This window comes from Prunus mume, linkage group LG6 (genome assembly GCF_029339155.1).
Source record: "Prunus mume cultivar Tortuosa linkage group LG6, ASM2933915v1, whole genome shotgun sequence".
NCBI lineage: Eukaryota > Viridiplantae > Streptophyta > Magnoliopsida > Rosales > Rosaceae > Prunus > Prunus mume.
In genome coordinates, this window is record NC_142703.1 from 10,970,973 (window position 1) to 10,998,232 (window position 27,260).

The following is a 27,260-nucleotide window of genomic DNA, read 5'->3' on the forward strand; positions in this document are numbered from 1 at the left end:
TTCATGTATCCTCTCTTACCATAACACCCATTTTCCCCCCAGGAACGCATAGCTTTCTCTTCAGTGCTAAACTCATGACAATTTTGCTTCCATGCCCCAAGCCTCTTATGCCAAGCTAAAAAATCTATCTGTAAGCTGTTGTTATTTTTGTTTGTGAAGGTAACCAATGTGTTTTCTAAGGCTTCACTATCATTTCGAAGCATTTTTAGGGCTTGATCTTTGAACTCAGACACAGGGGATAATTCCATCAATTCGCTCCTTACGGCAGCCCAACCCATTTGTAGTTGTCGGAAGAAAAAGCCCCTACAATGTTCATATATTATGATATATTTACAAATCATGCCATCAACCCCTCTTTGTCGCTGAACATTTTTCTCCTTAAAAAAATCCCTTAAATTTAGAATTTCAATAATATTTTTAACTAGGCATTCAACATGGTTTCTATTTTTTTTTAATCCATCAATTCCTCTAGGAGTCACAATTTGAACCCGTGCATTAATTAAGGCTGACTATTTCTCTTTTTTCTATTGATGAGTTTGTTAGCATAAATGATATGTTAGTCTCTTTGATAGTTGTGACATAGCATATTGTTGAGGCCCAAAAATTCAGGATTGGGCCTAAATAAATTATTGGCCCAACGCAATGCCTTATTAAGAAAAGACCTGACTTAGAGCACCTGAAAGTTCATCATTTACGCTCGCACGAGTCATGACCAACGTGCCATGCCAAATAAATATGCGATCTATCATACTAAGATTTGAAATAAGCACTGGCTTTACGAGCTCAAGCTAATTATCCCGTCATGCGTCATATCCTTCTTCAAAGCAACAAAATTCAAGCACGCGAAAGGACATGCAATGTCCAATCGGAAAATCATTATTATTACATCTAACCACGCTACAAGCTTAAGTGAGGCCAAGCCAAGCAAATTCCCAGGGCTTGCTTAGTGGGTGGTGGTATGGATAGTAACGAGCTTTCATGAGGCCCATTGATGAACCGAGAAATGGAAGTTTTGGGCTGCTTGGGAGCCCTAAAACTCAAACCCATTTCTTGAGCTCAAATATGTGGGAAAGCATAAAATAGAGAAGAATTAGCCCAATACTCTAGAAAATTAACCCAAATACCCTAGAAAATTAGCCCATCACTTAAGGAAATTAGCCCAATGTTAACCCAAATACCCTAATGCCCATCACTTAAGGCCCATAATGGGCTAACTCATCACTTTAGCAAGGCCAAGCAAGCCAAGAAAAATATCTATAGTCTCCAGCGCTTAGTTGGAAACATGAACCAAGATGAAAAGCCAAAATGTCTATGTCTGTAAGCTGCTAGGAGGCTCCAGCACATGGGCAAAAACAAACCACAAGGCAAATCCTTCAAGAAACTAGAGGATATTGACTCGCCCAGGAGAAAAGGCAGTCTTCAGACCAGCCAAAGTTATCTATCTCCTTATTTTACCAGACCTTGCCATGAAATAGGGGAGGAAATGAGGAGATATAATAGCCAAAAATAAGAAATCACCACTGAAACAACTAAAGCCTAGAGCTCCCAAAACCCTATTTTTATAATTGGGCAGAGAGAATTTCACCAAATAGGATGAGTTAAAGGAAGAGAAGAGAAATGAGAGGAAAGACTTGGCCAAATTGGATAGAAACCATTAGGGTTTCTTGGGAAGAAGGAGTTTCTAAGTGCCTATAAAATGGAGCTTCCTCTACCCAACAAAATCATCATTCATAGTGCAACCAAACTTCGTCAAGCAACTGGAAATTCACTCGATCCACATCTAGAAAGTAAGCTTCCTCTCTTGCTTCCAAAACCCAGCAATTTCGTGCTTTGTTCATCATTCTCCCCTTATTTTTCCCTCATGGCAAACTATTCATTACTTGACAGAGTTTTCGTCAAGTTGCCGGAAACTACTCAACACACCCATTATTTCTCCCATCTCTCTCCCACTTCAACAAACCCTCTTAGAATCACTTCCTCATTTCTTTAGGACCTCTGTTTTTCATAAGAACTCACAGCTTTCTCTCTGTTTATGCTAAACTCATGATGGTTTTGCTCCCATGCCACAAGCTTCTCATGCCAAGTTAAGAATTCATTTATAAGCACTAAGAATCTATTTGTAAGCAGCCATTATTTTTGTTAGATGAAGGTAACCAAAGGTGTTTCCTAAGGCCCTATGTCCTTTCGAAGCATCCATGGGGCTTGATTTCGAACTCATACTCAGGGGTAATTTCACTATTTCCATTTTCAAAGCCCATTCGTCAGCTAGAATAAAAAGACCCCTACACATATGTGTAACAATTTATAAGAAAAAAAAGGTGTATTATTGAAACCATAACAATAGGTACATTATTTATAAGAAAAAATAGGTATACAAAATATTTGTAGGTAAATTAATGTTCCTAAAACAAATTAATTTCAAATCCATAACAATTATTAAATTTGAAATTTGATATAAATAAAAGGAAATAACTAACCAATTAATATGAAATTGAAACAAAATATGATCAGGTTGTTGGATTTGGAAAAATAGAACAAGTTTTAATCATATATTTCGTTTACAAAATATAACCAATCATAGTAAAAAAAAAAAACATAATAGGTATATTAGAACAATCAATTTAAAAAACATACGACACTAATTACACACCAAGTTTTAATTATATATAAAATAAATAAATAAAACTGACCCACAAAACTTATGCAAAATTGAAACACCATTATGACATTGAATAGCAAACAATTTGTTGGAAAAAAAAACGTTAAGATGCAATTAGGGTAATTTAGGAATTGGAAAAATATAACGTTTAATATGTTAAACTTGAATTAGGTAACTTACTTTGGTGAATTCTAATCACTGGGTTTTAGTTATAAAAATTGAGTTTAATTTATAGAAAAATAAAAGGATGGACTGTAGTTTAAATTACCTGAAAGAAAAAAAGGGTCCAAACTTAATTTGTTGGTCCACAAATCAAAGCACTTTTGTCCACTGAAAATACACCCCGTTGGCAAGGTTTGATTGGTATACAAGTTTAACATTATTATTCATGTGTAATAACATAAACCATCGACACGTGGAAAACGTTTTCGACCAAGGTCCCCACCCAATGGCCTAATAACATAAACCATCGACACGTGTAAAGATAATAATGAGACTTCCATTTCGGTTTGTGGCTGATATTTTTCAACTGGCAACGAAATCTCCTTCTGTGTTTGATTCCATGTGTTTTTTATTCCACACGTTTAACCTTATTTTATTCATGTGTTAATTTGGTACGTAATGGTTGTTGAATGATATATGATATGACCTGTGCCACCTGTCAATGCAATGGAAGGCTTTAACGGACCACAAATTTCTCAGTGCCATGCTCTCTGTATTCATTTACAGCACCGGCAACAACACCGCTCATGGCTTTTCCTGGGGAGGAAACAGCACTGTTGTTCGTACAAAAGAACCTTTAAATTATTTTGATTTACTATTTGTTAGTGTTTACTATTCACGGAAATACACCCCGTTGGCAACGTTTGATTGGTTAACATAAACTAAAGCCATCGATACGTGGAAAGCGTTTTCGACCAAGGTCCCCACCCAATGGCCTAAATAAGCTCTGCTCTACAAACTTCTCAAAGTATCAGTGATGATATTTTTGAACACGCAACGAAATCTGGTCCATATGTTTTCATAGGGCCTGATACTTTTCAACCAGGCAACGTTTGTGGAATATCTTTCACCCCAGGACAAAGAATCATGGTCGATCGAACAACGTTTGTTCTGTGTTTGATGTGTTTTTTCTTCCACACCACAAGTTTAACCTTAGAATTCTAAAGGGTACGACCATTAATTCATAGCCACCCAGCTATGTACTAGGAATTTAGAAGGCAAATATTAATTGGGTACGTAATGGTTGTTGAATGATATATGACCTGTGTCACCTGTCAGTGGAATGGAAGGCTTTGTTAGGGTTATGAGTGTGAAAATCGCCGATAATGAGTATTTGAATATTCACGAGTGGCATTCATTTCATTATGGAAAGTAGAAAATCATTGTTAGGATGACCTCTCAAAGGAAAATGCAGGCTTATCACATTTTTAGGATGACCTCTCTAATATAATTGAGTCCATTATATTGATGGACAAAGACATATATTAAGAAGATTACACCCTAAATTTACTAAAAAAATATACAACCATATTTATTTCCAGGAAGTCATCATGCGCAATTTTAACTGCTTGAAAGTCTTAAAGAAGATTAATGGAGTGTTAGTTGGATTAGCTTATGCTTTGATATGCTTCCAAGTGGTCATGAGTTCAAGCCCCTATAATACCTACGTTTAAGTTTTCCTCCGCCCCTTCCTAACTTTCACAACCAAAAAAAGTCTCAAATAAGCCAATTGATATATTGGATAATTGATTAGCGGCCAGGAAATGGAAACTTGACAATGTAGAATTTGAATGGGTGACTTGACTATAGTGAATGAAAACCAGAGATGTTGGAAAGAGAAAAAAATTAAATATCTAATTATCCTACATATTTGAGATGTGGTAAGCATCCAATGTGTATCTCAATCAATGCATGTGATACGAATCGTCCTGCAGTCAACCTAATGTTTGTGCGTTTGTTTGTTTGTTTTTTAAAGAGACGTATCTTGTGTCTATAAATACATATGCAAAATGAACTATATCCTACACGCAATTATATTCCCATCTGTAACACACACAGTCTCTCTCTCTCTCTCTCTCTCTCTCTCCAACACCATGGATTTTACAATTTCCCCAATCCAAATTCTTGAAACAATTTTATCTTTGCTTTTTCTCTACGTTGCCTTGAGAATCACAGCTCACACTAAGAAGAAAATCACCAGCACAAAGACAACCATGACGACCAAATTAGTCCCCCAGCCCTCTGGAGCATGGCCCTTCATAGGCCACCTCCCTTTGCTACGTGGCAAAGACCCAGTTGCCCTAACCCTAGGAGCCATGGCCGATGACCATGGACCAATCTTCTCGCTCAAGCTTGGCCAACACCAAGTGCTGGTCCTCAGCGCCTGGGACACAGTCAAAGAGTGTCTCACAACAAACGATAGAGTTTTTGCCACACGACCAAGCATTGCAGGAGGCAAGTACATGGGCTATGACAATGCACTTTTTTCCCTAGCCCCTTATGGGCCCTACTGGCGCCACATCCGCAAGCTGGCCACACTGGAGCTCCTCTCAACCAAAAGAGTCGAAATGTTGAGCCACGTTAGGACCTCAGAGGTTGACTTGTTCGTCAATAATCTTCTTTCACTTTGCACGAAGAATGGCGCGGGCTCCACGCCAGTACATTTGAGCGAGTTAATTGAGTTCTTAACGTTCAACATAAATCTGAGGCTGATTGCTGGGAAGAGATTTACAGCTGAGCAATATAATGAGAAAAACAGTGAGGCTTGGTGTTTTGAAAAGGCTGTGAAGGAGGCTTTGTATCTGTTTGGCGTTTTTGTTTGGTCAGATGCTATGCCGTGGCTTGAGTGGCTGGACAGCTTGTTTGGGCATGTAGGTTCCATGAAAAGGTGTTTTAAGGAACTTGACTGTGTGCTTGGGAAATGGCTTGAAGAACATCGCCAGAAATCAAGGCCTCAAGGCAAGATAGATAGGGTTGAAAGTGACTTGATGGATGTGATGATCTCCAGCTTACAAGAGGAGGATGATGTAATTTCTGGCCATAGCCTTGATAATGTCATCAAATCAACAGCACTGGTAAGTTTAATTTAGTGTAACAATATAAAGCTATTCAGCAACAATATTAATTGTTTTCCTTAATTGCTTTTGGCAGCTTCTAATCCTAACTGGCACAGAAAGTACCTCCGTCACTCTAACATGGGCACTCTCCCTACTACTGAACAACCCAAAAACCCTAAAAGCTGCCCAACAAGAACTGGACATACACGTAGGAAGAGACAGATGGGTACAAGAATCAGACCTCCCTAACCTCAAATACCTCCAAGCCATTCTCAAAGAAACCCTACGCATATACCCACCTGGCCCACTCACAGGTCTGCGTGAAGCCACGGAGGATTGCCACCTGGCAGGCTACCACGTGCCCAAGGGCACCCGTTTACTAGTCAACATTTGGAAACTACAACGGGACCCTCGCATGTGGGCCAACCCAAGTGAATTCCAACCCGAGAGGTTCATGACCACCCATGCTGACGTGGAATTCAAAGGTCAAAATAATTTTGAGTATATTCCGTTCAGCTCAGGCAGGAGGTCGTGCCCTGGCATGGTTTTTGGGCTCCAAGTGGTCCAATTAATTCTTGCTCGTTTGGTTCAGGGTTTTGATATGAGTAGGGTTGGTGAGGAGGCAGTGGACATGCGTGAAGGGCTGGGGCTTGCCCTGCCCAAAGCAAATCCGCTGGAGGCTTTGCTATCTCCACGCCTTCCTCTTCACCTCTATAAATAATGTCTTTGAAGAAGTTGGCAGCTTCAAACGTGGGCATGAACTGTTATAGTTCACTTTGTCATATATTGCTTATATAATAAATTCACTTGTGCCCAGTATGTAACATTATGAATTTTAAGTAAGAAGTTGAAGATAGGACAACGTTAATCTTGCAAATGGCTTAATGTACGTATACGTACGTATCCTACACTTGGAATTTATGAATGCATTAATATTTTGTCACTTCCATTTATTTAAGAGATGAGATGAGAGTGTGAGAGAAAAGAAAGGACGTGCCGTGGCAGTTCACAATTTTGCCTGAATTTGTAAGAATTCTTGCAAAATTTGCAAGTCTTTTGCAAAGAAATAATTCTCAAAGAAACAAAAACGTGGACTTTACAGACATAAACTCACTGATTGGAAGTTGGTGGAGCTGTCGATCGATGTCTTTTTTTTATTATAAATGTGTAAAACATTCACCTCAACCTCATAGGCACTGTCCGAGCCCACCCATTCTTGTTTGGTAATGTGTTCTTGTTGGCCTCTCATGTCACCTACAATTTGAAAGACCAATATATCTCAATCATTCAGGGTAATTTGGATAAAATCTCAAATCAAACCAAAAAATATAATTATGACACTTGGCTCTGTTGGGAGAATTACTCTCATTATAGACTTGTATTGTGTGGTTGCACACACTTTTATTCCTACATCACTTATCACGTTACGTGTTGTATATATTCATGTTCAAAATGTGAGTTTTACCAAGCCGGTGTACTAAGTTATGATTGAATCCTTTTTTCTTATTCTTTTTTATGATGATATATCGTCTTCTTTTGTTCTTCAAGTTTTTAGGAAGGAAAAAAAGTTAAAAATATAATAAAATTGCCGGGTGTAAAATAGCGAGTGCCAACGAATTCATAACTCAATGTTAAGAATATTTGTCGCAGATCAATAATCTCGGATTCAAACCTTAATGACATCTTGTCCCCTTCCAAACTTTGATTGATTATTTTTTTAAAGAAAAAAAGAAAGAAGTAGCGACTGCCTTTTTTTCTTTTTCGTTTTTTGTTAATTGGGCTAGATTTGTTTAGTTCAAGTGGATCGAAAGAGATGGGTAGCCCATTAGATAATCCGAATGGGCAACGAAATTGGCTGTGCTCTCAATCTAAAAACGTTCCACAGGGTCCAATTTCTACTTGCCCGGTAAACAGAATCTGGAGCGAGGAAGTAATTGACGGTTGGGGGAACTCAGACACTTCGAATCTCCCAGGAAAGAAATGGCTGCCAATTTCTGGACGTCGTCCCACTAGTATGTATTTCAAAACCCAATATTATTTTCCATGTTTCTGATTTTTTATTTTATTTATTTTTTTGTGTTTTGCTTTTCCTTGTTTCTGATTATGGGTTGTTTGTTTTACGCAGCAAACAGCTTTTCGACCAGGAAGATGTGGATGTGGTCTTCCCACTTGATAAAGAGAAAGGCATCACTCTTGAAGACTTCAAGCTCATAAAGATGCATATGGCCAGCTGTATTTTCTCTCTCTCTCTCTCTCTCTCTCTCTCTCTCTCTCTTGTTGGCTTTGGTTTCATTTTATGTTTCTGTTTTGATTGCCATGAATTGGGTTTTTGTTTTACTTGTTGTTATAGGATTTTAAATGAGTTTTGTAATATGGGTTTTTGTTATTTTTTTATATCTGTGCTTGATGCTGAACTGTTACATTTGGATTGAAATTTCTTCATTTCAATTGAGCTTCTTATGCCCCCATTTAAGAACTTGACTAGGGATGAAAAACATTATAAGTTTTGACAGGATCCCAATATCAAGAATGCCTAAACTAGGAAATGAAATCTACCTTTGGGATCTTTTTAACTGGATTGAAACTATAGAAAAAACTAATAGTGCTTCTATCACGTGGTTGCGTGTGTTGGTGTTCTGTAGATATTCATTTCCCTTAGAAGTTGTCATATGGAGCTTTGGCTTTTTACCATCTTACAAAGTTCTTATTTTTTTGGTATTTCTTTGTTGAAGTGATGCCTTTTGTGATGAATATCCTTCAAATGTATACCATATTACTCTTTTTCTTTATGTAATCCGACTTTCTGAAATAGAGTTTCTGATACAAAGATTAATGTATGTTGTTCACATGCGCAAGCATGGTACTGCTTATCACTTATGTTTTGTATATGTTTACTATAAATTAATTGTTTTTTTCTTTTCCTTTTTCCTTTCTTTCAGATATATCAAAATTGGCACAACATGTAAAAGTGAGGCAAAGGTCGAGCTGATTGCTTCATTTACTTGAAGTGTAGGAAATTCTTAATTCACTTCTGCCTATTTATCTGATCTCTTATTTACTGGTTTCAGGGTTGTAGCTACTGCAGTTACATATATGAGACGAGTTTACACCAGGTATCTTAACTAATTATCCAATAGTGGGAGTAAAATGCTCAGTCACTAACCATAACTTCATGGTTCCTTCCTTATTTGAAATGTATGGGTTATTCTCTTGTGGAAGTTCTGAGTGTGTTGTTAACTTAACCCCTAAATCCTGCATTTCATGTTTGAGTCTGTATCTGTTAAGTTTCTCTCATTTGTTTAGCCAAGCCAGATTTTTATGCCTCTTAACTGATTTTGTCACTGAGGTTCATTTTGACGACGACAGAATAAATAACTAACAAGCTAGGCATATCCACAAATCAAGACCTAATCATGATTGCACATGTCCATTGATTGTTTATGTTTTCATGTTTACATATTGCGCCCTGCTTATTAATGACGTGCTGTTAAGATGTGTATTCAAACAGTCCTTAATCATGTAGCTTAATTTAATTCTTATTCCTCCAAACAAGTTGTGTAATATGCTGTTCATTCTCACTTGCATGCTGGTTACATTGTTCTCATCTGTTGTGGTGCTCACAACTCTATTTTGTCCCAGTTCATTATACAGCTACCGTTGACGTTCCTTTCTCTGGGCCTGGGGTTTAGCTATCTATCATTGCAGGACTTCAAAGTCTAGATGTACATAACTTCTATTTATTGCTTCAGGAAGAGTATGTCCGAGTATGATCCACGTCTTGTAGCTCCAACCTGCTTGTACCTGGCATCAAAAGCAGAAGAAAGCACGGTGCAGGCTAAACTTCTCGTATTTTACATCAGAAAAATATGTAAGTACTTGTTACTGAAAATAATAGATTACTTCTCCAACTTTTATTATGATTTACTTAATGTGAAGCACTCACAATTTACCACTTTTCTATTACAGATTCTGATGAGAAGTATAGATATGAGATCAAAGACATACTGGAAATGGAAATGAAGATTCTAGAAGCTCTCAACTATTATTTAGTTGTATATCATCCTTATCGTTCATTGTCTCAGTAAGTATTCTGTAGAGATAAATCCTTGTTTATCTGCTTAGTTCCCACCTTATTTAAGCTCTACAGTATTGCTTTATTTTGTTTCCCTCCATTGTTATTCTTAAACCTTTCAATTCCTGCAGATCATGAGTGGTTGGCACCATTGTATTTCCGCAAACATGTATACAGTCCAATTTAGTGTCATAGTTTTTAGCATACTAATAGAAGTCCAACTTTTAGTTTGCACCTAAAACTGTTATGTGTGATTCTGGTGATGCCATGAATGTTCTTCTTAGCTAGCTCACTCTCTCTATGTTGATAGGAAACTATCCTCTCTTCACTAAGAAGATTCTAAAAAGCATTTCACTCCATTCTTTCCAGGTTGCTTCAAGATGCAAGCTTAAACGATATAAATATGACTCAGTTAACTTGGTAAGAGCCCAATCTCCGGAGTGGTTTATTTTCTGAAGGTGTGATACATATCTGCGTGCGTATCTAGCTGCTATTTATTTATACATATCTTCAGAAGGCCCACAAGTCATAGCCTTGTTATTGGAGGGTTTCTCTATCTTTAGGGCTCTGAAGGCTTTTCATGCAAAGATGCTTCCAAAAAGAATGCAAGACTTAGGTCGAGCTGATAAAAGATGTTCTGTTTTTCTGTGTTTTCTGTATAAGCTTGAATTCACAGAATGCTTCTTTGGCATTTCGGATGAGTGAATTTTTGTATGTAGACATTCTGACCGTTTTTACACTTTAAGACGTAAGGTAACCTTGGCATGTTGATATACACAGGGGAGTGGTAAATGACACATACAAGATGGATCTTGCACTCGTACATCCTCCACACCTGATTGCTTTAGCTTGCATATACATTGCGAGCGTACTTAGAGAGAAAGACACCACAGCATGGTTTGAAGAGCTCCGTGTGGACATGAATGTGGTAAGTCTTTCAGATGTTTCTACATCCTTTCATTATTATCTGTCTACATATTTCATGTTCTGTGTGAGGCGTGACCCTAATTTGTCACATCAGTTGACTGAAGATATTAGATTAATTATGAGGCGTTCTTTCTATTCATACCCTGGGAATTAATTACGATGCATATTCTGGCAGGTGAAAAACATATCAATGGAGATATTAGATTTCTATGAAAACCACCGAATGATCCCGGAAGAGAGGTTTAATGCTGCTCTCAACAAGCTAGCCTTCAAACCCTAGATGGCTGGGCAAGCCTTCGTGCAAGAAGATTGTAAAGCTTACTGAGAAACCAATTGAATTGAATGAAGAAAAAAGGCCATTGTGCTCGCAGCAGTGTAACTATCAATGTATCTTTACATGTACTTGTAGATTTTCAAAAAGTCGAGTATATCAAATCTATCATTTCCACACCTCAATAAACATTTTGGGACACATGGGATTTTCCCTGGCTTCATTGGTACACTCTTTTCAAACAAAATTACTTAGCAAAGACAAAATCAGAAACACAGAGACTCAAAACCACAAAGACAAAATATGATTTCATATCACTCTTGATTCTGCTTAGCCTTTTCTCTTCTTCTTCGCCTGCTGCTTCTCTGTAATTGCACCAAATTCAAATCATACTATAAAGTCAGTATCTTTGAAACAGAAAAGAAAAAAGAGAGAGAGAAATGGGTTAAGGGTAGAGAGACTAAGAACACTCGGCGCCTACCTAGTCTCCTCTTAGCTTCAGATTTAGCAAAGAACTCCTTCCACTCATCCGTTAAGACGAAAACTGGGTCATCATCCTCTTCCTCTTCAAACCCAACAACATCACCAATTTCACCATGCTTCTGTTGCTCCTGCAATGCTCTGTTGCCAAGAACCAACTAAAATGATGAGAAACCAATATAGATGGTGAAGTTGAAAACTTTAAGTGGATTTAGGGTAGAATCGTAATTGTACGCTTCTTCATACCCAGAAGTCTCTGAAATCAAATGGGTTTGATAAGGAATAGCAGCAGCAGCAGCAGCAAAGTGTTCTGGGTTTTGAGGAAAAGGCGCAAAATTGGTGTGTACGTGGCAATTGAAGAGGGTGCGATTGTTCTGGTGATGAAGATGATGGTGGTGGTGATGGTGAGGGCAGAGGAACAAGGGATGGTGGTGGTGGCCATGGTGGAGATGGTGGTGGGGATGGTGAAGTAAGCACGGTCTCCGTGGCCTGCATCCATGTGGAGGATCCATGGGTTCTTGGAAGAGTGAGATCAATGATGGGCAGGGCAGCTGCTAGAAATCAAATTTCAAGATCCGAAGACCCGAACTGGATAATGGGTTGAAAGAACGGGCTGGCCAATGGGTAGGGCCGATTTGGCCCAACTGAATATTTTTCTTTAACTTTATGAACAATGGCCTTCCATCAATGAAAGGAGAATGGGTTGATAGATGAGAGTAGAAACATGAAACGGATTGGAAGAAGTTGGTGTGGTGAGAGGTTCAATTCAATCGTTTAATGTTGAGGTGAGGAGTTTCCTTATCGGACAACTATCTAAGGGAGTAATTATAAAATATTGCAGTAGTATAATTACGTGGTACATTTTGGATATGTGTTATAATATGAGCGGACAACATAGTTTATTTTCTCATATTTTATAAAATAGTGTCAATAAATACACTTATATTATAACACATATACAAGATGTACCACATGACCATACTACCGTATTATTCTATAATCATTCATATTAAGGCCATCTTCAAGCGAGTGCTATATCCTCAAATATAATCCAAAATCCCCAAAACCCATCTTTAAGAGTCGGTTACACAAAGGGCTACAAAAAATAAAAAAGGGAGGGCTACACAAGGGGCCAATTCCTAAAAATGAGGGCACATGTGGCCCTTTGGCTAGCCTAGGCTAAATACTTGGAGGAGGCCCAGCTGTTGACGTCAGTTAGTTTTTTTTATTTAAAAATTCTCATATATTTTATATAAATACCTACCTCATTCTTACATAATTTATGACACCATCTTCATAATTGTACATATTATCATTCCTCAATTTCATCCTTCTATGTAATTTTTCACAATATCTTCATTCTTTTACAAACTATCCTTCATTTTTTTTTCATTTAAATTAATTTTAAAGTTGTTTTTAGAATAAGAAAAAATTTAATCATAAATCTATAGGGCTAATCATGTGCCGACACGTGGATATATATATATAAAGCAAAAGGCCGAGAATGGTGAAATATTCAAAATACCAGAAAATGCCCTTGGTTAGTACAAATATTAAGAACTGAAATTATTAATTAATGGAGGATAATATGGTAAATTCAAAGTTTTTCATATTTAAAAAAATTAAAATTAAAAGAAAAATTAGATAATTGATCCTATTTTGATGGAACACAACTATCCATCATCTTTTTTAATTCTAAAATATTTTTTTTAAAAAGCCTCTCGCATGTGAAGCGCGTCGGAGAGGCTAGTAGGATATAAATAGTAGTTTAATTAAATTAACTAATAAATTTACATCATATACTAAAAACTATTAAAATATTAAATTTAGCCATTTACTAATGAGGCGATTAAAACGTAGCCTGACACTGCCTAAGGGCCCTCTTCGTTATAATTCATCATCATAGCATCATTGAGATTACCAAGTTACTTTAAATAACATCCATGATTCTTTATTTCTATGAAATACAACATCCATGATTCTTATCTTTTCTATGGTAGTGTAAAATTTATGTCAACGATATTGAAACCCTTGATCTAGTTTAATCCCCTAACTCGTTTCTTAGCACCCAATTTTTTTTCTTCTTTCGCTTGAGCTAACCGCAAACTCTTGAACCAATCCAAACTCTATTATGCCACAAATAACATTAGATCCGTTGGAACAAAGAGATATGCTATTTTGGAATAAAGTTAGTATACATGACTTTTTGTAGAACCTCTAAGCACCACTGGCTAATAAGATAGAATATACATGGCATTGCTCTCCTTAGATCCTCGAGCAAAAAGTTTGTATGCAATGATTTTCGTAAAACCCTTGACGACCACTAAGATTTGATGATAGAATAGAATAAATGAACTTTATACACAAAGATCCATTGACCATAAAGGAAACCCACCAAACTAGAGTACAGATCCAAGATATGCGGTGGGTGAGAGTTCTTAATTTCTTCGTTTTGGTGGGTTGGTGGAACGTAAACGCACACCACTCTACACCAATCCCATATACAATTTGGTAATTTCTGGCTTGGTGTTTCTGACTTGAAGCGTCAAATGTTCTAATAATTTTTTTGTCTATATATTGATTCATATGACACGAGAACAGAGCAGACATAGCAGAGAGAGAACGAAATAAAAAAGAGGAAAGAACCGTGTGGTTAGTTGTCAGCGACCCAGGTCCTCCGGTCCCGTACAAAAAAACACAGCCCCAAAAGCCCAATCCACAGCCTCCCCCCCTCATGTGGGCAATTGGGTCCCACATTCCGATTAGAGACGAAGATCCACACATTCAAACGTCGAACTGGCAACCCTACGTCTCATTCTCACATCCCCTTAAGGCCTTAGCCTCCTCCTCCTCCTCTCTTTATAGCTCACTTCGTTAACTGAATAGGTTGATCATCTGGGTACCTCGGGATTATTGGTTTTGCAGGATCCTATTGTTTGGTCATCTGGGTAGCTTTGGTTTTTAGTTTTCTTATTGATTCATTACTGGTTTTGGGGAAAGATTTGCTTTTTATTTCCTGTGACCCATCTTTCTTCTGTTAAAGTGGGCACCTTTGGTTTTGATTGATTTCGTGATTTGAATTGCCGTGTCTTTGGGTGTTTGAAATCTGTAACTTGATTTGCGATCTGGGTCGGTGCTGGTTTTTGTTGGTTTTTGTGGTCTGTCAATGGGCGCTTTGGATGAGGGGCATTTCTGCTCGGAACTTGAGAATGGAGTGAAATTGGGTTGCATCGAGCTGAGTTTTGAGGAAGAACCTGAAACCATAGCTATTGAAGATGCTGTGAAAGTTCTCATGCATGGTCTGGGAGAGGATGTTAACAGAGAAGGTTTGAAGAAGACGCCTCTTCGCGTTGCCAAGGCCCTTCGGGAAGGAACAAGGGGTAACTATATTCTCAGCCTTGTTCTGTTATAGTTTGTTTACTATTTGAAATTTGCGAAGCTTGCTACTTGAGTTCCTAGAGTTTGTTTTCTTTCCTGTTGTGTTAATAACATGGTGGGGGCATGGTTCTAAATCATTCTTTCATTCTATATTTGATTTGGACAGCCTTTTCATTCGTTATTCTAATAGCTACCAATTATTATTGAGGCTTGAGTTGTTCGTTAGCTGTTAGGATTTGATTCAAGTTTGTCAGCACTTTAATACACTTTGTGTAATATTATAAAATTTCCGTGTTAATCCCAAACTATTGGCATTCTATTTGCGTGTGTGCGGATGAAAAAATGTTTGTTGTCTTAGATGGTGACAGTAGTGTATACTTTCAAAATTTGCTTGGCAAGTCTACAGGATCATGGTACGAAAATGTTTGTTTTGCAATCCTCGTGGGGCTATATTGCTAAAAATTCCTTTCATGTTCACTCTTTCAAGCTGCTGACATTGCATCCATGGATGACGTTGCTGGATTAACCCTTCATGGACATTTTTAGCAATGATACAAAATACCTTCCTCTCACCAACCTGCCTCCTTATTGTCCTCAAAGACTCTTGACCTTTCAGATGTACATGATTCAAATTTTATTTTTTTTGTAAATTCTTTTATCCTTGTTTTCCTTCCCAAACTAACGGGTCAGAACCATCTCCTAGAGAGCAAAGCATGGAGCGTGTTTATGTTGGTGGTGCTGATTTATTTATGCAGCATAGATCATGTTTCCTGATTCAATCAAGTATTTTTATGTGGGTGGTGCTGATTCCTCTTAAAGTATTCACCTGAAAACAAAGATATGCATACTGTTTTAAACCCTCAATTCTTTTCCAGGTTACAGACAAAAGGCTAAGGACATTGTGCAAGGTGCTTTATTTCCTGAATCTGGTCTCGACAATACAGTTGGTCATGCTGGAGGAGCTGGTGGACTCGTGGTTGTTCGAGATCTTGACCTCTTCTCGTATTGTGAATCTTGTATGCTACCATTCCAGGTTAAATGTCATGTGGGCTATGTCCCTTCTGGTCAACGGGTTGTAGGCTTAAGCAAGCTCTCTCGAGTAGCTGATGTGTTTGCAAAACGCCTCCAAGAGCCTCAGCACCTAGCAGACGAAGTGTGTTCAGCTTTGCAGCATAGCATCAAGCCAGCAGGTGTTGCAGTTGTACTCCAATGTTTACACATCCCTTTCCCAAAAGTAGAATTAGCTTTTCTTGACTCGAACCACCAAGGATGGGTAGAGTTACTGGTTAGTTCAGGTTCAGGAGTTTTTGAGAATGAAAATGCCAATCTTTGGGCAGATTTTTTGAATCTTCTGAGATTCAGAGGCATAAATGTCGAGAAAAATCGCATGAGAGACTCAAGCGATCAACACTGGTGTCCATCTCGATCCCCCTCAGGTGATATTGCTGCCTCCAAGATTGAATCAGTTAATCAGGGTATGGTCACTGCAGTAGCTTCAATTCTTAGGTCGTTAGGTGAAGACCCATTAAGGAAGGAGCTTGTAGGAACACCTGCTCGTTTCGTGAAGTGGTTGATGAACTTCCAAACTACTAATTTAGATATGAAGCTGAATGGCTTTGTTTCTGACAGGGTGGATCCTCTAAAGTTCAATGGGGATGGCTGCAAGGAAAAGAAAATCCACTCTGAGCTGAACTTGTCATTCTGGTCGCAGTGTGAGCATCATCTACTTCCCTTCTATGGTGTTGTGCATTTAGGATATTTGTGCACTGAAGGATTCAATCCCATTGCGAAATCTCTTTTACAATCGATTGTATGTTTCTACGGTTTCAAGCTCCAAGTACAAGAAAGACTCACCCGGCAGATAGCAGAGACTATATCATCACTGTTAGGTGGAGATGTGATTGTGGTTGTGGAGGCAAATCACACCTGTATGATCTCGAGAGGCATTGAGAAGTTTGGAAGTAGTACAGCGACAATTGCTGTACTGGGTCGATTTTCGACTGACCCTGCTGCAAGGGCTAAGTTTTTGCAGAGCATTCCAAACACTGCATTTTCAGGACGATGATCCGAGTTCATCCATCTATTAAATGTCTATTTCTTTCGAAGTTATTTCTTTGCATTGGATTTGCTGTTAGCCATGGTGCCAGCATGACAGCGATAAGTCGAAGATCAAAGATCAAAGATCATCCTTTGGCCAATCTGGGTCTTGCCCATTTTTGTGATGGTGCTATTGAAGTTTCAGTTGAAGGTCCAGACTGTCTGGTAACACAGGATTCTAAAGTTTTGTATTTTTATCATCCATTCTGTAGCATAAGCCCTTGCAAGATTCCAAGGCGCGTCTTTGTTTTAAAGATTATATATTTTCTCATGTATTTTTTTTTTTTTGAATACGAAGGATATTCAATACGAATAATACGTTTGATAGTTTATTACATTGATTCTGTTTGATTATCAATTTCTTTTACACTGTTTGTTTTACTTACAGGCTGTAGGATTAATTGTGATTAGGAAAGGGAAGGCTCTGGCTTTTATTCACTAAGATTAGGTTAAAGGGCGTTCTGTGGAAGTTGTGGGAATGCAAATATCGGATAAAATGGGGGAAAAAAAAAAAGTACTTCCAAGGTAAAAAGGTTTTCTGTACAGAATCCAAAATCAGTAAGATAGTAAGAAAAAAACAGAAAGGAGAGATTGCTTGAGGTGAAAGAGATTCACATGCATATACAAAACAATATAAACATCAGCATTTAGCCACATATATACATTCCAACCGGTAACCACGTGAGTTTAGACTCTACAAGAGTGAATCATAAGAGATGAAAACAAACCAACTTAGTCGCCTAACCACAAGTGTCGGATTTTACTCCAATCTATCCAAACATCACGGTCTAACCACAAGTGTCGGATTTCATTCCAATCTATCCAAACATCAGGTTCTGTCCTAGGTTCCTGAAGTTCTGCTTGGGGCGTAGGGCCATGGCCAGGTTTTTCCCTGCTTTTCTGAGCTTTTGTCCTAATGTTGTGAAGTTCTGCTTTGGGCAAGGGGCCATGGTATATATGCTCTTCGGACGAAGGGTCATGCTGAATATGCGCTAGAGGCGGAAGGCCATGCTGAATATGTGCTTGGGGGGAAGGGGTTGAGGCCCATGCTGAATATGTACATCAGGCGAAGGGCCATGCTGAACATGCGCTTGGGGAGAAGAACCATGGCCCTGCTGAAGATTCATTTGAGGCAAAGGGCAATGCCGAATGTCCACTTGGGACGAAGGGAAAGGACCATGCTGAATACACGCTTGATAATTCATACACCATATATTGATGGCAATTCCAAGGATTACTAACAAGAGCATACCTGGTAGTAACAGTGACATAGTAGGAACCTGCATGTAATTGATAAAAATCAGCAAACCTACAAAGCCATTTAAAATACTTGGACAATAGCATAGCAAACAGATGGGCCAATTCGGCTGAACAGTTCTTTTCTGGTAGGGGTTGAACAAATTTATCATTGAACGATGCATGAATTTGAAGGATCATTTAGAGCCATGCTGAGATACGAGATTTGGTGGGTGTGCATATTAGAAAATATTTAGGCTCCAAAAGCTGACTGTTGCATGTTAATCAGGAAGTTCTAGCACTGATTGTGATTTGTAAATAAAAAATGAAATTTCAAAGTAGTACATAGTTGAAGTTATCACATTCATGCCACTCAGTATATGTCATCCTTTAGCACAAATAGTTCAAGGAAAAAGAAAAAGAAAGCAAAAGAATATATATCACTGCTTGTAAAAAAAATACCTTTCTTTTATGGGGAAGATTTTTCTCAGCACGCTCAAGCGAATAGCGTAACATGTCAACTATTGCCAACTCAGTTACTGGATCACTGCTTTCTGCTAGCACACAGAGTTAAATTTAGTTCTGTACAATTAATTAGTATGAAGCCCATACCGGAGAGGGTGATAACTTTAAGGGTTACCTGGGATGTCAAAAACTTGAGTTGCGGGTGGAATACCCAGTAGTTCTCCCAAATGGACACGAACATGAGCACGTTGAACAGGTGAAAGTAGATCACCATGCGTGACAACAACTAGGGGTTTATCATCTGGAAACAAAATGGAGATGCAGAGACTAAACACCTTAAAAATTTCAAGTTTCCACCACTTCCCTTCTCTCTTACCCTATAAAATTGAATCAATGAAATATTAAAGAAAAGTTTGAGTCATTAAAATTCGATACCTTTAAATGCCAGGTATGGGCAGTTGAAAGCTGAAGCAATCATTTGGGTGTATCGAGTCTCTGCATCTTCATCACTTTCTATTGATTTCAGAACTGAAAGGCCATTAACAACAAATATGACAAAATTAACCTTTCTGATCTCACTGGACAGATAACCATCATCACCGAGCTTTGCACATCATCATGGTCCTCAAACTTTGGCTGTCTGAATCCCTGAGAGTCCATTGAGATAAATTGACGTGAATGACAGTAGACAAATTCCTAAAACCCAAAATGAGAGGGATGTGATGAATTAGAAATTCAGACCTGATAACAAGCTCCCCATGACGAACACCATTTTTCATCCAATGCTGCAGTATTTTTATGTTTTCATGTGAATCATCAGACAAACTGCGGGTATCATAGAGGCAGAAAGAAGTGGAACATCTCGGTATCATATATTCCTGGAGGAAAAAGGTTCCATCTCCAACAGATGAATTATCTGGCAAAGATAACAATACACATGAAGCTGTAGAACACAAATAACTTAAGTTCATCCCATAATACAGCAAATTAGCATATTTTATTATTCACAACTGCAGCCATACATGATACTTGGGCTCTTTCTGATGCAAACTTGTCATCTTCAAACACCTTTGATATTCTATTTACAAGACTACTCTTTCCAGATCCTTTTGGACCAACCAATAAAACAGTTGTCGTCTTTGGCACATCATAGTCCCTCAATTTCACAGCACCTACACTTTCAATCCATGCACCAGGAGTGTAGCTGTAAAATTCAAGGGGACACATCACTTCAAGCAACCAGACTACCATTCTAGCCATCACATAAATATTAACTTGAATTAATACCTCAATACTTTAATCTTGGCTTCTTCCAAACCTTTGCTCCGAATCCGCAGTCCGTCATTACTCAGCAAAATTTCTCTATAAACACTTTCCCTCCTCTTTTGTTTGACTTCAAAATCCAAAGAAGTCGACGAAAATCGAGAATCCACACTGTCAAGTTCTCCAAGCACCGACCCATTTAGTGTACCTACTGCAGCATCCTTGACATTCATGCTTAAATCATTTCTGCTCCATTGAAAACCAGAACCACTTTAAAGTTTCAAACTTTCTCAAACAGCATAAAAAATTTCAACAAACAAAACTTGCGTTTTTGTGATTCAATGCTACAAAAAGAAATTGAAATATGGGTTCTAGCAATATCGGCACAAGGCACATAATCCAGAACCAAATTTGATCATAAACTGAATGGAATTTATGAGAATTCATGAGCTACCTGAGAAGTGGAGATGAGAGCTGAGAAGAATCTTGCTCCAGCGAAAAGTCTTCCCCTGTATCTGCATATTGAACCCACTCAGCCACATCGCATGTAAAAACGCCACCTTCAAAAACTTTGCGTTAAGAGAAAAATGGGTGATCAGAGAGTTTACCACTGCCAGGAGGAGTTGTTATATCGCCACCCATGTCAGCTCACTTTGCACTTGCAGCCTTCACACCGTGAGAGAGAGAGAGAGAGAGAGAGAGAGAGAGAGAGCAAGAAGTAGTAGACTAATGGGTTTTTTTTTTTGGGGTCAAAAAATAGAATAACGCTTAGGAAGGATTGATAGTTAAGAAACCAGGTTGACGGAGACGGCGTGCAAGCCACGCGAAGTGATCATACGCAAGCTGCTGCCATATGTCATGGTATCTGGATGCCGATTGGGTACAAGCTAAATAAAATAATATTCTCAATTTATTTTCTTTCAGAAATAATATTTGTCAAGGAAATTATTATTAATTTTGAAAAACCAAAGGGAATCACAAAGAAAATCCTCCAATATCGTATCAAGAAAACATATTGCTGCTTCTTTGTTTAAAATCTTCTGGGGAAGTGAGGAATGGGAAAGAACCCATATTTTGAGTTGGGCATGTTTTTGTTTTTATTTATTTATTTTTGCATAACACCAGAAGGAAATAAGAAGAAATATTCAAATACAATGAATTTAAATAAATAAAAACGTCGATGACCGTTTAAAAAAATTTACAGATTTGAAGTGGTTTTTTTATTCAAATTTTCATTGGTTAAAATCTCCGTTTAAGCATATATTCCAAGAGATAAATTTATGCTAGGGGCATTCTTTTCCTTGTTGGTGATCAGTTCCATGGTCAACAGTAAACTAAGGATAAAAACAAAACATTTTTTTCTTTTATGTGTATAATTATAAATAACCAAATGCCACCAAGAAGTTCAAAGGAGACAAATGATAAGCAAACTAATATAAAAAAAAAATTTATGTGGATTGTCCCCAATTTTCATTATGTCTCAGTAAAATGTAAGAAAAAATTTGGTGCCACAAGGCCTACAATGGCAATGTGGTTCTCCTTTTGGTGGTATATGTTTAAAACCTAAGTTTCTACCTAACAAAAAATCTATACCTATTAACCTCTGAACATTCAACTAAACTTATCCCTCCCTCTTCACCAGCCATGGGAAATGTATCTGCTGATGAGGCACGAAAAACCCTGCTTGCATAACAAAGCCCTGAAAAAGATGCACCACAAAGCAGTTAGTTTACATAATGATCTGATCCTATGTAAATCAGATGCAAGACAAGAAAGTTAAAACAATCATACCTGAACAAATCTAAGGCAGATATCAGAAAAAGATGCAGTAGCAGACTAGGCCTCAAAACCCAGAGGATGGTTTCTTCTCATTAATGCTACTTTGGGTTCGCAGATGCAGACACTTGGGGGATCATAAAAGGAAGTCAAACCTACTCAATATCAGTATGGGATGACATATGGCAGAGCATAAACATCCAGAAGAGACTCTATTTGCATAGCTTCTGCCCATACTTGGGGAGTCATTTCAATCTCAGGGGATCCCACTTTGGGTTTCTTTGACCCTGAACCATTGCCACCGAGCAGCCATTCCTGATCGTCAAGATTGGACTCATCCGCCATCTTGGGAATGGAAAGTATCTCACTCAGATACTTGGAATCAGGATGTGGTGGTTTTGCAGATGCTCCACCATTCTCATTAACTTTAACACGAGAAGATGATGGCTTTGTTGAGAATGCATTGAGTTGTTCAGGCCCTCTCAAACCATTAATTCTGTGTTCCTTGATATCTGCTTTACAATCGCTGGCTGCCCCCTGTCCCTCTGATAAAAACTGGAGAACAGTTTGGCTTGGTTCTGATTTCCTCCCATTTTCCACTACTGGGTGAGAAGAAACAGATCTTGACAACTTATGAGGCAGAAATCCATTTTCTGGCATAAAGTTTAAAGAATAAGGTACAGATAAGATTGTATCCCTCAATCTCAACTAAAACAGATGTATATAAATTTCTTTTCTTCGTAAGACGTCTATAAAAATTATAATCGCAAGAAAACCGTTATTCAATCAGTAGCTCGAGGTTTTGGCACAAAAGTATTTGGAGATTAAATAAACATGCAACCTATATAACAATGAGCGTTTAGGAGCTGGAACATCTATAAGTAACATAGGCCTCTATTACCATCCGGGAAGACACACATCTATGTGTGTTTCCACTCACTGAATGGAAAATAGAATCCCTCAGTGTCATTGTTTTTGCAAAATAGGAAACGACTCACCGTGTAAATATCCATTCATCTCAAGTTCCTTGCGTTTGCCAAGAATTCCCCCAGCAGCAGATTTCTTGCTATTCATCTGTAAAAGGTTTAATGCTTTATTACTGAAAGCATCTAGGGATTCCTTGCCATTTCCTTCTAGTTTAGGCTGTTCATCGGATGGTTTGCTTATCTCCTTCACCTTCTCCTTCCTCTCTTTCTTCTTATCCTTGTCCTTATCCTTCGATTTAACTTTCTTCTCTTTATCTCTCTCCTTGGGTTTATGACCTTTACTGTCATTATCTGTGTTTTTCTTCCGATCTCTTCCCTCCATCTGCTTCTCAACATCCTTCTCAATTGGCTTAGCAATGCCTTCAAGTCTTCTTTGCTCAATGCTAGGGATGTTTTCAAAAAATGCCTCCGCTGAACATTTTCCCTCGACATGGTTTCTTTGTGCATTGGCAGTCCTATCATCTTCTTTCTTATCCTTAATTCTCTCTTTTTCTCTGGACTGAGTTGACAACAAAGGTTTTTGATCAGAAACCATAATCTTCTGAACAACCGGACTTCCTGTTGCTCTTTCACTATTCCTATAGACTTCCAGTTGCTTCTCAATTGGCTTAGTAATGCCTTCAAGTCTTCTTTGGTCAATGCCCGGGACATGTTGAACAGTTTTTCCCTCAATATGGTTTCTTTGTGCATTGACAGTCCTATCAACTTCTTTCTTATCCTTAATTCTCTCTTTTTCTCTGGACTGATTTGACAACAAAGATCTTTGATCAGCAACCAAAATCTTCTGAACCACCTGACTCCCAGTAGCTCTGTCATCATTCCTACATCTCCGATCCAATTCCTGCACGTATTTATAATCCTTGATGTCAACATTATGGAATCCGTTTGGAACATGATTCTGTCCATTATAAGACTCTGACTGCCCTTCAATTCTCTTCTCTTCTGATGTCCAAGTAATCCCATTATCCCCACCCCTTTCCTTCTTGTCTTTGTGCTTTTCTTTTCTGTCTTTCCTTTCACCATGTTTTTCTTTACTTCTGTCTTTGTCTTTTTTCTCCTTACCGTCTCTTTTCTCTTTGTCCTTCTTATCCTTTTTATGCTTTTTCTCCTTGTGCTTCTCCTAAAAATAATATCCCCATGAGGAGCAGTGTATTTAGTAAAAATGCGAAATAATTCATAGAAACTTAAAGGAAAACAATAAAAAGAAGCACATGTTAGTACAAAATCCTCCTGAAAACAAAGAGTGAGAGACACAAGATGCAAAACACTGCTAAGGGTGGTGTGCTGGTCAGAGTACTTGTCCCTCAAGCTCAACGCTTAGGGTCATGTTGCTACACCCTCACACAATGCTATGAGATCTTGCCTAGTTAATTTTTTGAAGAGCTATTCAGAACAACAGTCCCTGTTTAGCCTTTTTAAAATCACAAAAGAGTACGGCAGTTGTGAAACAGTATCCCTTTTTTTTTTTCCTTTTATGTTTTTTAGTTCCTCTTCTTTTGCTTTGATAGACATAAATATAATAATTTTCAAAAAAAAAAAAAAAACAGCAGAGAAAATATTTTACACGAATTAAGAGACACCTTTACTTTCTATTTTTTTCTCAGTTCCTATTATTTTCCTTCATGTATACTGAACACTACACAAATGATGATGACGATGAATTGTGAATACAATATTTATAAATAAAAAAATGAGATAGCAGACACAATATGCCAATTTGTAATATCAAAATAATGATATTATCACATTCAGAGAATTTGACACTTCTTGAACACTATCGACAGAACTTTAACAAAACAAAGATGAGACACAGTTTACCAAACAAGAATTCAATGTCCTTCCAGAGTCCAACCATCGCACTATACAGGTGTTAAAAATTCTTTAAAGGAACCTAGGGTCTAAGCTAATATGACATGTTCAACCAAGGCAATAAGAATCTTTTTTATGCAAGAGCAGACTAGGAAAGTATCCCATCAAAGTTATTATGAAGCAACATGTCCCATTTTTATCATGCAGGCCAGATGGGTGCTTGTGTATGCAAAATGTTCCAGATACTCATCCCATACCTATACCGTTTCATGCTAAACAAAAAAAATGTTACACATTATATAGGACCAAGAAAAAAGGATAGACATTTTACTAACAAAAAAATGGTTACTCATGCACTGGGAGGGAAATTCAATAGAGTTGGGCTACCCTACGTGAGAAATGCATGTAACAAAACTAATCCCACAAAATGATAATCACTTGAGTTAAAAGTCAGATAGCAACCAATTGCTCTTGCACCTTTTTCACATATGTCATGAAACCTCTATATGCCTATTATGGCATGAATCTTGGTATCCAAGGACTTTCCCATGGAAAAATCTTTTTTTTTTCTGCTCGGTTACCTACATAGGATGTGTATCATAAGACTTTTAAAGTACTAGGGTAGACTGAATATATTTCATGACGCGGTCAAAACTAGTCTCTCTGACAATCTGGTCATTCAAGACAGTTGCAAATTTAATGTGCCTGCCCCTCATAATCTTCCTCCTAAGAGTACCCCATGACTTCATCAGTTAAAACCTACATAGACATAAGTTTCATGGCCCCGTAGCACAGCCTCCAAAAGTTAAAATGACAAGGAAGCAACTGATGAAAATCCAACACATGCATATAAAAATGCAGGGATTAACAAACAAGAACTCATGAGAAACGAATGTAAATCAATTCTGCAATGATAAAAAGGAAAATATGTAGACCTTTGCAAGTAAGTCTATATCATTGATTCCAACTTTCTTTTCATATCCTGGAGGAGGAAATGGAAAGCAGCGAGACATTGCACGCAATCCTTGAAATGGAAAAGTGGGATCCGTCCACCAGCAGAAATGCTTCTCCTAGTTTCCAGTACTGTTGTTCCAACACAGGAACAGAGCAGAAACAATGCTCCTGTCCATGCACCATGACCCCAAACTCATTTCCAGCTTAAAAATCACTCCATGATCTACTAAAATCAACCCAAAGCCAAAACTGATGATAACCAATATGCAAGATCTCCTCTTATCACAGTGTTACTTCTAGGATTGCACAATTTATGAAAATCTGACACAAAAACTAAAAGTATCCAAAGGCTCACATGAACTACTCCACTATACCAAACTCTGTATTAATTCATCTCTATCTATCCAGATAAGACAGCATTCAATCACGCTCATGTCCAAGCAACCGATTTGTCGACAAATTTAGAAGTTCTGCAGCAATCTGATCCTCTGTCTTTCTTACTAGGCCAATAGAGAATGATCACCTGCTCATCAGCAAAAACCAACATCAGGAGCATGTCCTGACTATAAGGCCAAAAATTCATACAACAAATGCAACACAGACCACAACCTTGAAACGAAAGAATCCGTGTAATTTTAAATGGAACACAGATAATCCTCAACTTTTAAATGGAAGCCGTGTAATTCCAAGCTTCGCTTTCTATTTACAACAGTGAATCTTCTTACAATGACCCCTAATACTATAAAAATCACAATTCGGGTTTCTCCCAGTGACGATTTGGCCAAACCCTAGAAAAATCACCAGAAGAATATGTCAGACACAAAACCCAGTTGCAAATAAAGACTAATTCCAAAAATTTCAATCCCAAAATACATGAAAACCCATAAAATTAAACTAAACCACTAGAATCCCACGAAAACAAATTAAGTTGCATACTTGGATTGAGGGTTTTGATTTTGATGGTTCCAGAGAGAGAAAAAAGAAAAATTTCACGGGAGGGAAGATAAAACAAAGAGAAGAACTTTTGGTTTTTGCAAAGTAGACATTGTACATGAATAAGAATATGAAGATCTCATTCCAAAAAGAGAGAGAGAAGAAAAGAGGGATTTATCAAACTCTCTCTTTTTCTCTCTCTCTCTCTCTGTCCAATCTAGCTATGTGTATGTAAACATGTATGTGTGTCTACCTCTCTATCTTTGTATGAGTGTGTATTTGTAAATGGGTTTTGTGTATGTGAGCAATTTCAGATCTTCAAATTGTTTGATGATGCGGGGTTATTCTCAGGGAAGAGGGTTTTCTCTCTCTCTCTCTCTCTCTTCTCCGAATGTTCTCAGTCCTCTCAAATCCCCTTAAAAGGGAAGAGAAAATAGAGGGAAGGGCCAAAGGGGAAATGGGGTATTTATAAAAGAGGAATGGATATACGTGTCAAATAAAAAGAAGAATCCAGACGCCAGACAAATCACAATAAACATGAGAGAGAAATGGTAAAATATGGTTTGGTAAAATTAACTTACCCTTTTTCTACTATGTGTTTGAGTTTAAAAAAGAACACTTTTTTTTATTAAAAAAAAATATAAGTCATAGTCTAAATTAAAAAAAAAAGAATTTTGCACACATACTACCAAGGTGTCTTGAAGGTTCGAACTTGAGATCACTATTCTATAAGACCCACTTTCACTAGATTAAATCTCGTTGGTCAAATAAAAAAGATTATTTTATTAGTAATCACACAAGTTTGTTATGTCTTATAATATTAATGAATGACATAATTGATATATCTATAACAGAAGAAATATTTTAAAATATAATATAATAAATAAATTCACAT

General features: G+C 37.7%; 6 protein-coding genes across 9 annotated transcripts; 3 read left to right on the top strand and 3 right to left on the bottom strand.

Annotated features, from left to right (window-relative positions):
• Window positions 1-4,677: 4,677 nt before the first annotated feature.
• LOC103334265 (dimethylnonatriene synthase-like) lies at window positions 4,678-6,661 on the top strand. Its single transcript, XM_008237206.3, has 2 exons — window positions 4,678-5,736; window positions 5,813-6,661. The coding sequence occupies exons 1-2, from the start codon at window positions 4,756-4,758 to the stop codon at window positions 6,437-6,439; spliced, it is 1,608 nt and encodes a 535-aa protein (XP_008235428.2). The 5' UTR covers window positions 4,678-4,755; the 3' UTR covers window positions 6,440-6,661.
• Window positions 6,662-7,321: 660 nt separating this feature from the next.
• Window positions 7,322-11,217, top strand: LOC103334261 (cyclin-C1-2-like). The gene is made up of 9 exons (XM_008237203.3): window positions 7,322-7,730; window positions 7,844-7,950; window positions 8,658-8,697; window positions 8,787-8,831; window positions 9,468-9,586; window positions 9,685-9,799; window positions 10,160-10,210; window positions 10,571-10,718; window positions 10,893-11,217. The coding sequence occupies exons 1-9, from the start codon at window positions 7,699-7,701 to the stop codon at window positions 10,995-10,997; spliced, it is 762 nt and encodes a 253-aa protein (XP_008235425.1). The 5' UTR covers window positions 7,322-7,698; the 3' UTR covers window positions 10,998-11,217.
• Window positions 11,056-12,184, bottom strand: LOC103334263 (uncharacterized). The gene is made up of 3 exons (XM_008237204.3): window positions 11,715-12,184; window positions 11,470-11,609; window positions 11,056-11,353 (listed from the first exon to the last, which is right to left on the bottom strand). The coding sequence occupies exons 1-3, from the start codon at window positions 11,978-11,980 to the stop codon at window positions 11,319-11,321; spliced, it is 441 nt and encodes a 146-aa protein (XP_008235426.2). The 5' UTR covers window positions 11,981-12,184; the 3' UTR covers window positions 11,056-11,318.
• A 1,604-nt stretch (window positions 12,185-13,788) lies between these two features.
• Window positions 13,789-17,278, top strand: LOC103334260 (GTP cyclohydrolase I). Its single transcript, XM_008237202.3, has 2 exons — window positions 13,789-14,848; window positions 15,722-17,278. Exons 1-2 carry the CDS (start codon window positions 14,635-14,637, stop codon window positions 16,909-16,911), a joined length of 1,404 nt encoding a protein of 467 aa, XP_008235424.2. The 5' UTR covers window positions 13,789-14,634; the 3' UTR covers window positions 16,912-17,278.
• A 260-nt stretch (window positions 17,279-17,538) lies between these two features.
• Window positions 17,539-20,671, bottom strand: LOC103334259 (uncharacterized). Its single transcript, XM_008237201.3, is given in 11 exon segments — window positions 17,539-17,987; window positions 17,990-18,223; window positions 18,642-18,733; window positions 18,820-18,945; window positions 19,080-19,245; window positions 19,247-19,292; window positions 19,386-19,560; window positions 19,667-19,848; window positions 19,932-20,153; window positions 20,362-20,422; window positions 20,516-20,671. Coding segments are annotated over 11 exon segments (1,650 nt in total). The 5' UTR covers window positions 20,550-20,671; the 3' UTR covers window positions 17,539-17,675.
• Window positions 20,672-21,341: 670 nt separating this feature from the next.
• LOC103334258 (myb-like protein X) lies at window positions 21,342-26,786 on the bottom strand. Of its 4 annotated transcripts, XM_089054365.1 has the most exons (7): window positions 26,619-26,786; window positions 26,042-26,220; window positions 25,788-25,955; window positions 25,414-25,600; window positions 22,682-23,789; window positions 21,699-22,336; window positions 21,342-21,606 (listed from the first exon to the last, which is right to left on the bottom strand). In XM_089054365.1, exons 4-6 carry the CDS (start codon window positions 25,489-25,491, stop codon window positions 21,849-21,851), a joined length of 1,674 nt encoding a protein of 557 aa, XP_088910491.1. In that variant the 5' UTR covers window positions 25,492-25,600; window positions 25,788-25,955; window positions 26,042-26,220; window positions 26,619-26,786; the 3' UTR covers window positions 21,342-21,606; window positions 21,699-21,848. The 4 variants fall into 4 exon arrangements, with proteins under 4 accessions (XP_088910491.1, XP_088910492.1, XP_016650756.2 ...); XM_089054366.1 differs by having other exon boundaries at window positions 25,414-25,955; window positions 26,095-26,220; XM_016795270.2 differs by lacking the exon at window positions 26,619-26,786 and adding an exon at window positions 26,369-26,554 and having other exon boundaries at window positions 25,414-25,955.
• Between the last annotated feature and the right edge of the window lie 474 nt (window positions 26,787-27,260).